This window comes from Ranitomeya imitator, chromosome 7 (assembly GCF_032444005.1).
Source record: "Ranitomeya imitator isolate aRanImi1 chromosome 7, aRanImi1.pri, whole genome shotgun sequence".
NCBI lineage: Eukaryota > Metazoa > Chordata > Amphibia > Anura > Dendrobatidae > Ranitomeya > Ranitomeya imitator.
Window position 1 is genome coordinate 211907385 of NC_091288.1, and position 14822 is coordinate 211922206.

The 14822-nt window shown below is 40.5% G+C and overlaps 1 protein-coding gene across 2 annotated transcripts; it reads left to right on the forward strand.

The window, feature by feature from the left end:
• Window positions 1–52: 52 nt before the first annotated feature.
• Window positions 53–9114, forward strand: LOC138645416 (NXPE family member 4-like). 2 transcript variants are annotated; one of them, XM_069734725.1, is made up of 6 exons: window positions 53–170; window positions 3911–4043; window positions 4163–4884; window positions 5552–5610; window positions 5973–6191; window positions 7353–9114. In XM_069734725.1, exons 2-6 carry the CDS (start codon window positions 3966–3968, stop codon window positions 7895–7897), a joined length of 1623 nt encoding a protein of 540 aa, XP_069590826.1. In that variant the 5' UTR covers window positions 53–170; window positions 3911–3965; the 3' UTR covers window positions 7898–9114. The 2 variants fall into 2 exon arrangements, with proteins under 2 accessions (XP_069590826.1, XP_069590827.1); XM_069734726.1 differs by lacking the exon at window positions 53–170 and adding an exon at window positions 452–531.
• The last annotated feature ends 5708 nt before the right edge of the window (window positions 9115–14822 follow it).

A 14822-nucleotide genomic window follows, 5' to 3' on the forward strand; every position in this document is an offset into this window, starting at 1 on the left:
GAGACTTGACACTAAGCAACGACGCATTTCATTCCGAGGTTAATGGGCAGAGAATATCTTGGGTTCAAAGTTAAACCTTCACGTATGAATGTATGTCATCGCTCCACCCTGTTAATCAGATGGCGTCTTGGTAATCGAGGCTGTAGTGAATGGGGGCACCGAAGGTCCAGGTAAGAAAAGGGTTAAAGAAGGCGAATATAAGGCAGGGAGTGACAGATAATGGATGATGATTGAACGGATTATATGTCATCTAAAAAGATTAACTGATTCATCAACATAATGAATTCTGCCCAATATGGAGCTTTACTTAAAGGGGAAATCCACTCTTACAAAATTTGGCTTTTTGGACTGAGCACTTTAATATTGTAAGATCTTATCATTTGGCTCCTGTGAGATCAGGGGCCCCAGTTATAACTTAGATGAGTGTCGTCCTTGTCTCTCTATAGAGCCGAATGTACGGGAATAACACTATATAACCAATCAACACAGATGTGGCCCCTGAGATCCCCTTTATGCTGGTGAATTTGAAAGGTGATTTCTACGGAGCGTCCTTCTCCTTTAACACTTCATTCTCCAGATCACTGCATTAGATAAATTGGCACCGGGGAGAGGGGAGAGACGCAGGAGCTACTCTATACAGAGTACGGAGAGGTTGTAATTTATTTATGCATTTATATATTGCTTTATATGTTCATTAGTTAATTAATGAATTAATTAATTCATTGTTTCATCTATCTAATATATAAAGCTGAGTGTGTGTGTGTATGTATGTATGTATGTGTGTGTGTGTGTGTGTGTGTGTGTGTGTGTGTGTATGTGTGTATGTATGTGTGTGTGTGTGTGTGTGTGTGTGTGTGTGTGTGTGTGTGTGTGTGTGTATGTGTGTATGTATGTGTGTGTGTGTGTGTGTGTGTGTGTGTGTGTGTGTGTGTGTGTATGTGTGTATGTATGTGTGTGTGTGTGTGTGTGTGTGTGTGTGTGTGTGTGTGTGTGTGTGTGTGTGTGTGTGTATGTATGTGTGTGTGTGTGTGTGTATGTCCGGGATTGGCATCTACACCGTCGCAGCTACAGCCACAACATTTTGCAGTCACACGTCTGGACCCCGAGAGCGTCATAGGCTATGTTGTGAGGCAAAATTTTAACCCCGCGCTTCCCAATTCACCAAACAATTTTGCCCCTATCTACATAATGGGGAAAAAGTGAAAGGAAAAGTGTTGGAGGTAAATTGACAGCTGCCAGACGTGAGCAAGGGGGACTTAAAGAGTGAGAGCGATGGCGCCAAAGAGTATATACCGTACAGCTGCTAAGGTGGGGCCCCGACATGGGATACTCACCACACACGAGGATATGGACACACACACGCAAAATGCGCCACACACTACCACGTTCTTGAACACATATACCACCCTCAGGACACATTTCACCACACATACACCAACCTCGCCACGTAAAAGTCGAAACACAAAAGTCGCCGCTCAAAACTCGCCACATGTAAAACTAGGCTCACGCAAAACTCGCCACACGTGCAAAACTCACCTCATGGAAGACTCACCACACGCAAAACTTGCACACGCGGAAAAATTGCCACATGCACAAAAGTTGCAACACATGCAAAAGTTGCCTCACACAAAACTTGCACATACTCAAAACGTACCACAAATGTACCATATAGGAAATACGGCAGCTGTCAGTCACATGATCTGTGTATTATGTGTATGTGTGAGCTAATATATACTGCCAGGGGGGAGGGCTTCCTGTTGGCTGGGGATTTATCAGGCTGCCAATTTAGCTTACAAATACTGAGGTAAAAATACTGAGCAAATAACGTGTGAACGAGGTCTAATACAGGAGGAGATGACACACAGATATATACTATATACAGGAGGAGATGACACACAGGTATATACTATACAGTATACAGGAGGAGATGACTTACAGGTATATACTATATGCAGGAGGAGATGACATATAGGTATATACTACATACAGGAGGAGATGACACAGGTATATACTATATACAGGAGGAGATGACACAGGTATATACTATATAAAAGTAGAGATGACACATAAGTATATACAGGAGGAGATGACATACAGCAGGTATATACTATATACAGGGGAGATGACATACAGGCATATACTCTATACAGGAGATGACATACAGGTATATACTATATATAGGAGGAGATGACATACAGGTATATTCTATATACAAAAGAGATGACATACAGGTATATACTATATACAGGAGATGACACATAGGTATATACAATATACAGGAGGAGATGACATACAGTAGGTATATACTTTTTACAGGGGAGATGACATACAGGTATATACTCTATACAGGAGATGACATACAGGTGTATACTATACTGTATATAAGGGAATGACAAACATGAGAGGTGTGAGGTGAAAATGAGAGGTGTGAAGTGAAAATGAGAGGAGTGAGGGAAAATAGTGAAGTGATCAGAAAATGACAGATGTGAGGTCGAAATGACAAGTGTTAGGGGGGAATGAGAGGAGTGAGGGGGAAAAAGAGGAGTGAGGGGGAAAATGACAGGTGTGAGGGAGAAAATGAGAGGCGTGATGGGAAAATGAGAGAAGTGAGGTGCTATAACTAGCCACAGATATTTACTATGCCCAGGCAACGCCGGGCTCTTCAGCTAGTTTATTCATAAATATGCACATGCATTGACTCTCATCAATCCATATGCTTCTGATTATTTTATGTATTCGTTTCCCTTTGATCCCAATTGATTGATACATTAATTCCTTCATTCAATCATCAAGAAATTTCTTCCAACGTTAATCAATTAATTAATCATTTATTCATTTTTTAAGAATTTCTTCTTGTGCTCTTTCTCATTTATTCAATCACTGATCTATTCATTGTTTTCTTTCATTCCATTCCAGTTTTCTTTTATTTTTTTCTTTTTAAATCATTCAGTTTTTCATTGATTTTCTTTAATTCACACATTCTCTCGTTCATTCATTTATGGTTTCATCCATTCACTTATTCATTTTTTTATCATTAAGTTACCATTTAATCCATTCATTCACATTTTTCTATCCATATATCTACCGTATTTCTTTATTTATTAATTCGTTTATGCTCTCATTTTATCCTTATATATTCATTAATTGTTTTCATTCATTATTTATTGAATTAATCAATACCTTTTTCATCTATTTATTAAAGAATTTGTATATACATTTATTCCCATTCATCTATGTTCATTAATTCATTTCTTTTTTTTATTTAATTCACTAATTTTAATTAAATTCTGCATGTTATTATACTCTCAATTCATTCATTCATTCATTTCTGACAACAAATTAGATCAGATTCCAGATGTCCTCTCAGTGTACAATACTATAGAAAAAAAATGTATTCTTGCTCTTAAAGACCTTACCATTCTCTTGTGGTACCGCTTGTCATTCATTATCTTTTAAATAATTAGTTAATTCATTCATTCATTAAATTAGCCTTCAATTCATATTCATTCATACTGGACTGTCGGGTACAGAAGACAGAATGTTAAATGTTAAAATGCGGTGACTGGGTTCCATAGTTAACACAAGGGTGCAGGAAGGTAAGTTCTTGAATATATACTCACGTTAATCCATTAATCGTTCATTCATTTATTCATTTCCCAACTCTAACAAGGATAAATTTTCATAAAGAGACTTCATGTATAAAAAAAAATGGCCATGGCAAAAGTGAAGCTTCTCAAGTGATCACATGCAAAACGTTCCTTGGGCAAATAAGACAAGTAGTCAATCATTGATTCATTCCCGGAAAGTATTGTATACTGGAGATACTCAAATTTTCGTTTTGTTCCGTAACATCTCATTTCATTAAGATCCTTCAACATTTTCTAAGTTTTACCCTGTATATTTGGAGCAGAACTCGATCAGGATCAGGACCGGCAGCACAATGATCTCAGAGTGAACTGACCACCATGCGTTACCCATTGATTCCAGTACTTCTCCTTGCCGTATTACTTCTAAGCTTTGGTTGGTACCAGGGCAATTTCCAGGTGAGACTTGTCCACACACCTTGAACTTTTTGACTCATTCGTCTTTCTATAGTAACTTCTTCACGAGCCACAAAATCCAATTTTATTTCTTTGTGCGATGCAAATTTTCTGAATTTCAGAATCTTTTGAGGCATTTTCTTCATACCTGCCTTGCACCCAACACCAACCTGTTGCTGAATGAGTCGACCCTTCCACCGAAAACTGAGCTCCAAGTTGAAGTAGACGCCATATTTGACAATATAGAGAAACTGATCCCCAATGTGTCATTTACTTTCTTTAACCAAACCACAAATGGAAAGAACAGTAAGATTTCCATTGTCAATCCTCGGGAGACGTACTGTGTGGGAGACGACTTTGTTGTCCAGGTTGATATGTTTGATCACTTGGGCAACAGAAAGACGTATGGCGGAGACTTCTTAAGACCAAGACTAGTTTCTGCAGCTCTTGGAGCTTCTGTTTCAGGAACTGTGGAGGACTTAAAAAATGGGTCCTATCACGTTCACTTTCCATTTTACTGGGCCGGCAAAGTCAATGTCAACATCCTGTTGTTCTACCCAAGTGAAGGAGTGGCCGCTCTCTGGAGGTCAAGACATTCCAGTCAAGGAGTTATTGGCTTTGAAGGGAAATATGAAAAGTTTGGTGCAGAAGCCATAACAAAATGTGCGTTTAGGCTCTCAGAGGAAGATGGGAAGGAGATCTGCGAATACAAGGACCCTCTATACGAGGAGGTCTTCCACTGCTACAAAGTTCCCAATTTTACTTGTGAAAGTCTGAACGAAATGAGAGGCTATGATCTTCAGATGTCATATCTTACCCCGGTGGAACAACAAATATTTCAGAGGTACGATTTTCATCATGGTTTTAACATTTCCTTAAAAAGTAGCCATCATTTTAATTATTATTTCAAAAATTGGTAGTACGGATGAAAATAAGCAATTTTCTAATGTATCCTATCAGAAGAATCTGCTTCCTTCTCCTCCCGGATTGATCTTTCCCTCCCAATTCAAGGGTAGAAGGTGACACTTGGTGCTTATAGGTCTGCACTAGAGGTGTATGCATAAAATGAAATGAAGTGGAATCCGCTGGGTTAGAAAACTTACTTTCAAATCCTATGTTAAGAGAGTCCCGATGCAACACTCTAACTTTAGGATAGAGTGCTGAATGAGAGTAGAGTAAAGTAGAGAGTGGCTATAATGCACGTCTCTCACTCTAGAGGTTCCGGCACATCCAAGTAGAGGACAATTATAAAGAGTCTAACTTGCTCTGGAGCACCCATCCAGTCCTGCATTACACAGGCAGGTCATTGATTTTAATGTACACAGTGTAATACCTCATTTCACCTGTAGGGGCACTGCAGGAAAACTAAACACTTGCCACCTGGTTGCTCTATAGATCACTGTGATCGTTGCAGACAAAAAACATGCTTTCCAAATTGTTTAAATATTCCATATTTTTATAGACTAAAAATGTAATCATTATTATTTTTTTTTATCATTCCTGTTTTAAAGGTCAAATATCGGTGTGCAACTCCCACAAATTTCACCTATCATGGTGGCCCAATGCAATAGTAAGTTTTAAGAGAATATTATTTTTATTTCTAATTTTTTTTTTTTTATTGTTTCAATAAAGTCCGCTTCGTCAATGTTTTCAGAAATACGCTGAGCTGCAATACCAGACGCAGTCTATGGACAAGAGGGGGCGCTGTTATTTATTAATTTTTTAAAAGTAAACCCATTTTTTAAAATCCTTTACACCAATATAAGTTACTTTTTTTTGTGTGTTACTTATCTCATACTGAACGTATGTTATGAATTTTGAGTGAAGGTTTGGATGTGACTGGAGTAGAAGACATGATGTGATTGCGCGGGAGCGAAATAATTGATTAAAATTAAAAAAAAAAATCTATATAATTTCTTGGATCTTTTCCAGCCACTTTTAATGACCCAAAGCCAAAGTGCCAGCCAGGAATGAGCTCCCCTGTCCCGAGCGGATACTACTACAATCAGATATGGAGTCCGCTTTACTGTAACATGACGGTTTACACGACGGCGGAGAACTTTACTAATTGTCTGCAGGGGAAGAAACTCTTTCTCATCGGAGACTCCACGTTACGTCAGTTCATCATGCACTTCACCGAGGGGATCAAGAGTAAGGATTACACCAGTTTTTTGTATTTTTGTGTTGTTTTTATCCATTGACAGCAAGAAATGAAATTAGAACACAAAGGGCAGTTTTATTATTCCTCTCCGATCTTTTTATCTAACTTTACGTCAACAGTTGACCTACTTTTCATTTCTGGAGAGCTTGCCTCGATATATATGCATCAGGAGCTCACTGCTCCCCTGCCTCCCGGGTTCCTGCTGGCCATGGGCAGGTGCGCTCTTGATGATTGACAGTTCGGACCAGCGGTATAACTGTGCTCCTGCAGTGAACATCAATGTTCTTAGCAGAAACAGCTTTGACTTTACAGGAAGGGAGGAGCACGGGAGCCCTAAGGATCCAGCAAAATGGGGAGCTTCAGAAAAGCGCCTGCAAGCTCCAACAAGAGCTTGTAAGTGCTGTGCTTCTTACCTAGAAGACTGGCCACCACTTATAGACTGCAGAGGTGGCCGATAACTTTGCTAAGGAGCAGTAAATGATAGAATTAAAAATACCCTCTGTTCTTGAAAATGGAGAGCATTTTCAATTGGAGGTAAATTGCAAAGTTGCTTATTTTTTTCCCAGCACTTTGCAATTTAAGCAAAGCCCCTCTAATATTGTTATTTCCATAAATCGCTCTCGTTTTCTCTAAGTCACGCCTCCTCTAGGAATGAGCCACAAAACAGTGTCTAAAACATGTAATAAATACATAAAACTGCAAAGTTATGAGCCAAAATGCACCAAAATTTGCCTAATTTTTCACATATATCTAGGCACAAACAAAGTAAATAAAAAATCTCCTCCAAATTAGTTTTCTCATGATGAAAGCCCATCTTTAAAAGCAATGGGTTCAGGTCTTAGAATCCCCCAAGGATGTCCCATTCAGCCACACATTTCCCATCCAATGGCTCCAAATGCTGAGGAAATGTGGAACTACATTGTGGCTTTAAGATGACTGACCAAGCTTGTAGTACATGGATGGACTGGAACCATCAGAGAAGGACAGTCTAACTTAGAGGTCCTCTCTTGTTCATTGAGGGGGTTCTGGGGGACAGCCCTCCTTCTACGATGGCCTTATGTCCTAACTGGATTTGTAGACAGTGGTTGTCTTCATTAATATTATACTATTGTATGATCATCTTCCCTTACTGATATATTTGTTTCCTTTAGTTGTGAAATATTTCCGATACCATTATAAAGGATGGGCAGGTTGGTCTTGGACGCTGGAAGCCATGAACATGGAAAAGGATATATATGTTTCCTATAAGAGACATGGCTTCCCACTGGAACACTCTGCCTTCTACTACGTCAAGGAGGACCTCTACACCAGTCGTCAAATTGACCAGCGCGGCGGGGGGAAAGACACCATTTTTATAATCACGATGGGACAACATTTTAGACAGTTCCCTCTGAAAATTTTCATTCAGCGAGCCATCAACATCCGCAAAGCTCTTGAGCGTCTGTTCCTCAGGAGTCCCGCCACTAAGGTCATCATAAAAACTGAAAATACAAGAGAGACCTTTGCCCCGGCGGAAAGGCGAGGAGACTTCCATGGTTACACTCAGTATCTGGTCCTCAAGGAGGTTTTTCAGGGGATCAATGTTGGTTTTGTGGATGCGTGGGACATGACAGTGGCATCGGCTACAGCATCTGTGCATCCTCCTGGGTATACTTTTGCAAATATATTGAGCCTGTCATTCACCTTTGCCTGTTAATGAAACAAAATAGGAAATTACAATTTTTTTTAGCAAGTTATTTGGACCACAAGGGTGTTTTTAGATCATGGGAACGGTAATGCTCTTCTGTCAGGAAAAGTCTTGGAACAATGTTTATGTCCCAGTCTATAGAAGTCTTCTTGAACCAGATTGTCTTTTTTGCATTACATAAATTTTGGGGGGCAAGTTATATGGACCAAGAGGGTATTTTAGATTAGGGGAAGGTCCTATGGACTAAGGCATTTCTGTTCCATCAGGTTCAGTCTGTTGGGCAGCATCTACAGAGGGCTTCTTGGACCAGATTGGCTTTCTTGGTGATTGAAGGCCACTTACAGTAGGCCAGAACTGTTGGACTAGGGTGTGAATCATAAATATGGGAAGTTTTTTTGGCCAAAATAGATTCTAGGATTCGGGAAGATCATTTGAACCAGGAGAGGTCTCCTATGCTAATTAAAGCTTCATAGATTTAAATACGATCAGAAAGGTTTTTGGCCTTCAGGTTTTACTCCAAAGATTACTTTGACAGAAGGGTATCTTTTCAAACAGGCTTCCTGGATCACGGTAGTTATTTTGGATTAGGGAAGACCTCATAGACCAAGGAATGTCTCCTAGAGGCGGGAAAGCTTTATAGACCTAAATATGACCAGAATATGTTTTCTGGATTACCAAATATTACTTTGATCAAGGAGTTTCATTTAGATGAGGGAAGGCTTCTTGGATCGCAGAAGTTTTTTTGGATTGGAGAAGACCGCATGGACCAGCGAATGTTTCCTACACTAGGGACGGCATAGAAAAGTAGGAGTCATGGATTAGTGAAAGCCATTTAGACTTGAGGAAGACTGAACCGTATGATGTCTCTGGACCATAGGATTTCTCCTATACTCGGTAAGATGTTTTGGACTAGGGAATGTCTTCTAGACTAATTTTATGGAAATTCTCTTTAACAAGGTGGTAGGATGTTGTGAGCCTGAGATGATGATGTCTTGAACCATGGACAGAAAAGTGCCTTCAAAATATGTCTCTTGAACCAGTTTTGGAGACCTCCTAGATTACAGTAGAGAACAATTCTAGCTCAATTAATAGAGGGAAGGTTAATTTGTATAATATTATAATTTGTTCACTTATTAAATAATTTATTTGTATATTATTATGAATTTAGTGTCAATAAACCAGTGATTTTATGTATTTTTTATCCAATAAAGTTGAGTGGAATATGATACATTCTCCAGACTTTCTGCTGGTTATCAGATAGATCCCAGTAATCAGTCAACGCATTTCCCTTGACCCCATATATTATGCTCCAAACCTTTCTAAATCAGCCCTTAAATTATTTCTTATTTTCTTTAATATTATTTTATAGTGCAGCATAGGGCTGTGGACATAAGGAATTAATACTTATTACGGACTGTTGCACCAAAATTGATGTTTTACTGGTATGAAAATTAGGTCCAGAAGTCCATTGGTTAGTCCTATCAGTGCACTTGCAGTCTTTGGCTCCACCTCAATTCTCCCTCCTAGTGCCGCCCCTGCTTTTTGATTGACAATAAGAAGAAAGGTGACATTGTGCAGCAGAGATTATATCTCTGTACTCAATGAAAAGTGGTGGTGGTACCGGTGGAGAGAAAAAAAGAGGACCCATAGACTACAAGTGCACTGTTACACCAACTGGTGCACTTGCGGACCTAATTTGCATATAGTTTAAAGGGAACCTGTCACCAGTTTTTCCCATATACAGTAAGGCCACCAACATTAGGGTCTTTTTTACAGCATCCTGGTAGGCTGTAGCAATGTCCCCAATCCCCTACACAATAATTAAACAGCTTTAATTATACTCACCTGCGGCGCAGTCCAGTCTAATGGGCGTCTGTGGTCTTGCTCCGGCGCCACGTTTTTTCTTAGTCCTCCTTTCCTGCTTAGTTTGGATGATGCATCCTACTTCATGCACATTTTCCCCATTGCAATCCAGCGCAGGCGAACTTCTCTCTGCCCTTCCCACAAAGCAAAGTGCTAAAGTACGCTTGCTCAGGGAAAGGCCAAAGAACACTGATGACCTGACCTGGAAGTAAAGCCATTGTATGGGCACTACAGTATTTTGCTCTGCCCTCCGCAGGCAGAGAGAAGAGCGCCTGTGCAGGAGCGCACTGGGGACACTGTGTGGATGATGTAGGACATGTCTTCCACACAATGCATAGAAGAAAGACTGCAATTGTGAGAAAAGAGGAGGTGCCGAATCAAGGTGCCGCCAGGCCTCGACCAATCAGCAACGGGCACAGCGACGATGATGTCATAAAGGACGTAGACATCTCACGTTTCTGATTCAGCGACGGGCACAGTATCGACGTAGATGTCATAATGGTTGCCGTGGCGACGATGATGTCATAAAGGTTGCCTCGACCAATCAGCGACGGGCACAGTCTGCCGCGAATTCTGGAATCATCATTGTCCATATACTACGGGGACATGCATATTCTAGAATACCCGATGCGTTAGAATCGGGCCACAATCTAGTCTATAATAAATCATGGTCAAAAGAAGAACAACTGCCAGCTCACTGAGGGATCAAATTCTTCTGCTAGGTGTATAGAGAGTGGGAAAGGAGAAACAGAGTGAGAGGGAGATGGAGACACACCTAGACCCTGCTGTTGCTTTCTAATAAGTGTTTTATATCACTCTAGTGATGGGTTCACAGATACACTGCTAAGTACTGTTGTATAATGTCCACCATGCTGGTGCTTCTGCTTCTGAACATATGGTACATATAGACAAGAGAGCAGGAATCCCTCAAACCTGTGTGTGTGTTGTTGTCAGGGGTGTGTCAAAGGCTGCAGACAGTCGCCCTGCATCTGGCAGCAGAAGGTCTCCGTGTTTGGCCTTGCAGACTAGTGTCCACCACCCCCTGCCTTAATGGTGTCACCTGAATCCGGGTGTTTATTACTTCCAACTTCCTGTTGGGAGTTGCGGATGTTATTTTCTATTTGCACTTCCCTGTTGAGGCTTGGAGCTGCAGCAATCAGTTAGCTTCCTCTTTGGAGTATAAAGGTTGAAAGTGTTTCTCTCTGAGTTTACTCAAGCTAAGTGTTCCCCTCGTTTTGTGTATCCTAGCTGTCTTTAGTGTTAGTTGGGTTCAACCAGCGTTCACCCCTTCCTTCCCTAAGCAGGGCTTACCGCTAGGGTCTGACAGGGACTAGGTATGCTGCTCGGCAATAGGTGCGGAACCTATTTAGGGTCTCTTAGGGCAGACAGGGTGACGTTAGATCTACCTAAAGGTCTCCACTCCCCTCTTCCCTAGTGTTTGGCCCCCTTCCCCTTATCCCTTTGTGTTGCACTTAGTCTGTCCTACACTGTGCGTAACAGTTGTATACTGGAGGCTTCACAATCTCCACCTCTCTATTCGTAATTATTTGTTTTTAGAGTGTCGATATCTGGCCCTGCCCACCTGTCTTTCCGATGTTGAGGACATCTATATGAACATGGGATAAAGAACTTAGCTGTGCATTTTTTGTGGATGAATCATAAGAAATCATGATACGAAGAACGTTGCATATTATGGACTACAAACCAGTATATTATAATGAATGTATGCATAGATTCTTTATGTGAGCAAAGTATTTAATCTTTGATTATTTTTTGCTATATATTTCTTCCATATAGTCACGGCACTGATTGGATACAAGTTATCATGATTTATTATATGCTGTCTCCACATTTTTTGGAGATTCGGGTGTTCTGGATACCAGATATATTTTTAAGTGTTTGTACTTTTGTGATCTTTTTACCATATTTGTTGTCTGTATATTATTTTTATCACTATTCACGTCATCACTTAGTTATTAGTCTTATTTTTACTAATAATCGGCACATAATAATATTTTCTTTGAGTGTGGACCGTGTGATCCCATGCTCTGCCTAGTTTCCAGTCTTGGGTTATAGGGCTGACTGGATCCTGTTATTGAGCACGGGATATGTAGCACTTGCTGGCTGCAGGTATGCTGCGGTCAGTTGTAATCTTGTTCTGGATCTATTTACAGCACTAATGCACTTTTTCACCGGCACCTGTCACTTTAATTCCTGATTCTCAGCCCCTTGCTCAGCGGCGGACGTAGCTGCGTGGTGCGGGCGTGGCGCCGACCCGCTCACGTGACGGCGTCCTGCCGAATGGGTATGAGGGCTGAGACGCAGGTATGCGGGTCACGCATGCGCATAGCTTTCTGCACAGCCGTCGCTCTATTGGCGGCGGCTTGTATATAAACCGGATGGAGATCCGTATTAAGCCACGCCCCCTGAGGAAGCGGGATTCATTTGACGCGAAACGCGCGTTGGGGTAGTACCTCGGACCGGGACAGGACCTGTTACGATCATTATGGGTAATTAATCCTTATCCAGCACTTGTATTTGCACTTTATCTGAGGACAGTTATGCAGGTAATAGTACCGGTATTGAACATTCGAATTAGCTATAATTTGCCACAATCTGTCTTCATTTTGGTATACTTGATTATGGCATGTTAGTTGCACTTGTGTGCATTGCATTACATTTAATATACCTTTCAGTATCCTGTTCCGTGATCTTGGGTTCTTGATGTACTCACGGTATTGTCACATAATGTCACTTATATGGTACATGATCCTATATGTTTTTTGATTACATTTTCTAATAAAATCATTCTAGATTACCTTTTGGCCTTTTTTGACTCATAGTTCTCCTGTTTTCTTAAGCTGTATTATGTTGTTCTGCCCATATTAGCATTTGTTATGGTCGTGCCAAAGATGTGGCTGCAGCATGACCAATAAAGCTTTTTCTGTTATTCTTTATCACTTATGTCAAAAGTACTTTTAGCTTAAAATGCTTTCTCATAGTTGGATACTATGGTAATCAGCGAAGTATGCAGCTTATGTTCCACATTGGAAAATCTTCCTATCTTGTGTTAATATGAAAATTCAGACTTGTCATTAGGACTTTACGTACATGATAAACAATATTTATGTCAGTGTCTACAAAAAATACCCCTGACAATAGTGAGCTGAAACCGTTGTAACGCCTGTCCTGTACAATTCAAGGGTCATTTCAACAAACTTTGCATACATCAAAATTCCAAGTATATATAAGAAATTTTGTAATATATCTTTATCAGAGAAATATTTTTTTATTAACTTCCGCTATTCCCCCTTACTGCTGACCTCATCATTTATTCTGAAAAACATCTATAATAAATCATGGTCAAAAGAAGAACAACTGCCAGCTCACTGAGGGATCAAATTCTCCTGCTAGGTGTATGGAGAGTGGGAAAGGAGAAACAGAGTGAGGGGGAGATGGAGACACACCTAGAACCTGCTGTTGCTTTCTAATTAGTGTTTTATATCACTCTAGTGATGGGTTCACAGATACACTGCTAAGTACTGTTGTATAATGTTCACCATGCTGCTGCTTCTGCTTCTGAACATATGGTACATATAGACAAGAGAGTAGGAATCCCTCAAACCTGTGTATGTGTTGTTGTCATGGGTGTGTCAGAGGCTGCAGACAGTCGCCCTGCATCTGGCAGCAGAAAGTCTCAGTGTTTGGCCTTGCAGACTAGTGGCCACCTCCCACTGCCTTAATGGTGTCACCTGGATCTGGGTGTTTATTACTTCCAACTTCCTGTTGGGAGTTGCGGATGTTATTTTCTATTTGCACTTCCCTGTTGAGGCTTGGAGCTGCAGCAGTCAGTTAGCGTCCTCTTTGGAGTATAAAGGCTGAATGTGTTTCTCTCTGAGTTTACTCAAGCTAAGTGTTCCCCTTGTTTTGTGCATCCTAGCTGTCTTTAGTGTTAGTTGGGTTCAACCAGCCTTCACCCCTTCCTTCCCTAAGCAGGGCTTACCGCTAGGGTCTGACAGGGACTAGGTATGCTGCTCGGCAATAGGTGCGGAACCTATTTAGGGTCTCTTAGGGCAGACAGGGTGACGTTAAATCTGCCTAAGGGTCTCCACTCACCTCTTCCCTAGTGTTTGGCCCCCTTCCCCTTATCCCTTTGTGTTGCACTTAGTCTGTCCTAACCTGTGTGTGACAGTTGTATACTGGAGGCATCATAAGCTCCACCTGCTAGACGAGAGACTACTGACTAGGGACAGAGTCAACAGAGGGAAAAACTGGTGATTACAAGTCATATAATGTCAAGAAATCATATTATTCCTCATTTAGATGCAACAGCTTATTCTGAAATGTGAAAACAAACCACAGGCATGTTAAATTACAATGGATATATAATGTCTATACACCCCTATTAACGTGCCATGTTTTTGACATGCAAAAAAAAAATCAAAGAAGAATAATTTCAGAACTTTTTCAATGTCGCCCATAATCTGCACAAATACATTGAAAAACAAACTGAAATTATTTTGAGGATTAAATTTAGAAAAACAAAAACTAAAATAATGCACTAGTATAAATGTGAACACCCCCTTATAATTAAGAATGTGGTTGTGTTCGGAATTTGTGTTCACATTACTCTCATGTTACAAAGTAGTCAGTGCACAGCAGCCATCATTTTTCTGACATTTTCTTAGATTATTTTTACAATGAAAGCCATGGTTTATAAACAGCTGACAACACAACAAAGGGATCTGATTGGTGAAAATTATCAGTCATGAGAAGAGGATACATTTTTTTCCAGGGGAATAGATATACCATGGAGCACTGTGAAGACGCCATCAAGAAGTGACTTAAATTTGTCATAACAGTGACATTACCTATATCGGGTCTGGTCTGAAGACAATTGGTCCGAAAGGCTGCCAAAAGGCCTATAACAACTTTAAAGGAGCTGCAGGAATTTCTGGTAAGTACTGATTGTATCTAAGCATTCTTCATATGTCTGGCCTATGTGGTAAGCTGGCAAGACAAAAGCCATTCCTTACAAAGAAAAACATTCAATCCTGGCTATGTTCTGCCA

What these genes read in the sequence shown, in the direction of transcription:
- LOC138645416 (XM_069734725.1), top strand. Translation starts at nt 3,966, where the DNA reads ATGCGTTACCCATTGATTCCAGTACTTCTCCTTGCCGTATTACTTCTA. An exon ending in GAACAACAAATATTTCAGAG is followed by an intron (nt 4,885 to 5,551) that starts GTACGATTTTCA and finishes CCTGTTTTAAAG; the next exon opens with GTCAAATATCGGTGTGCAAC. An exon ending in CTTCACCGAGGGGATCAAGA is followed by an intron (nt 6,192 to 7,352) that starts GTAAGGATTACA and finishes TGTTTCCTTTAG; the next exon opens with TTGTGAAATATTTCCGATAC.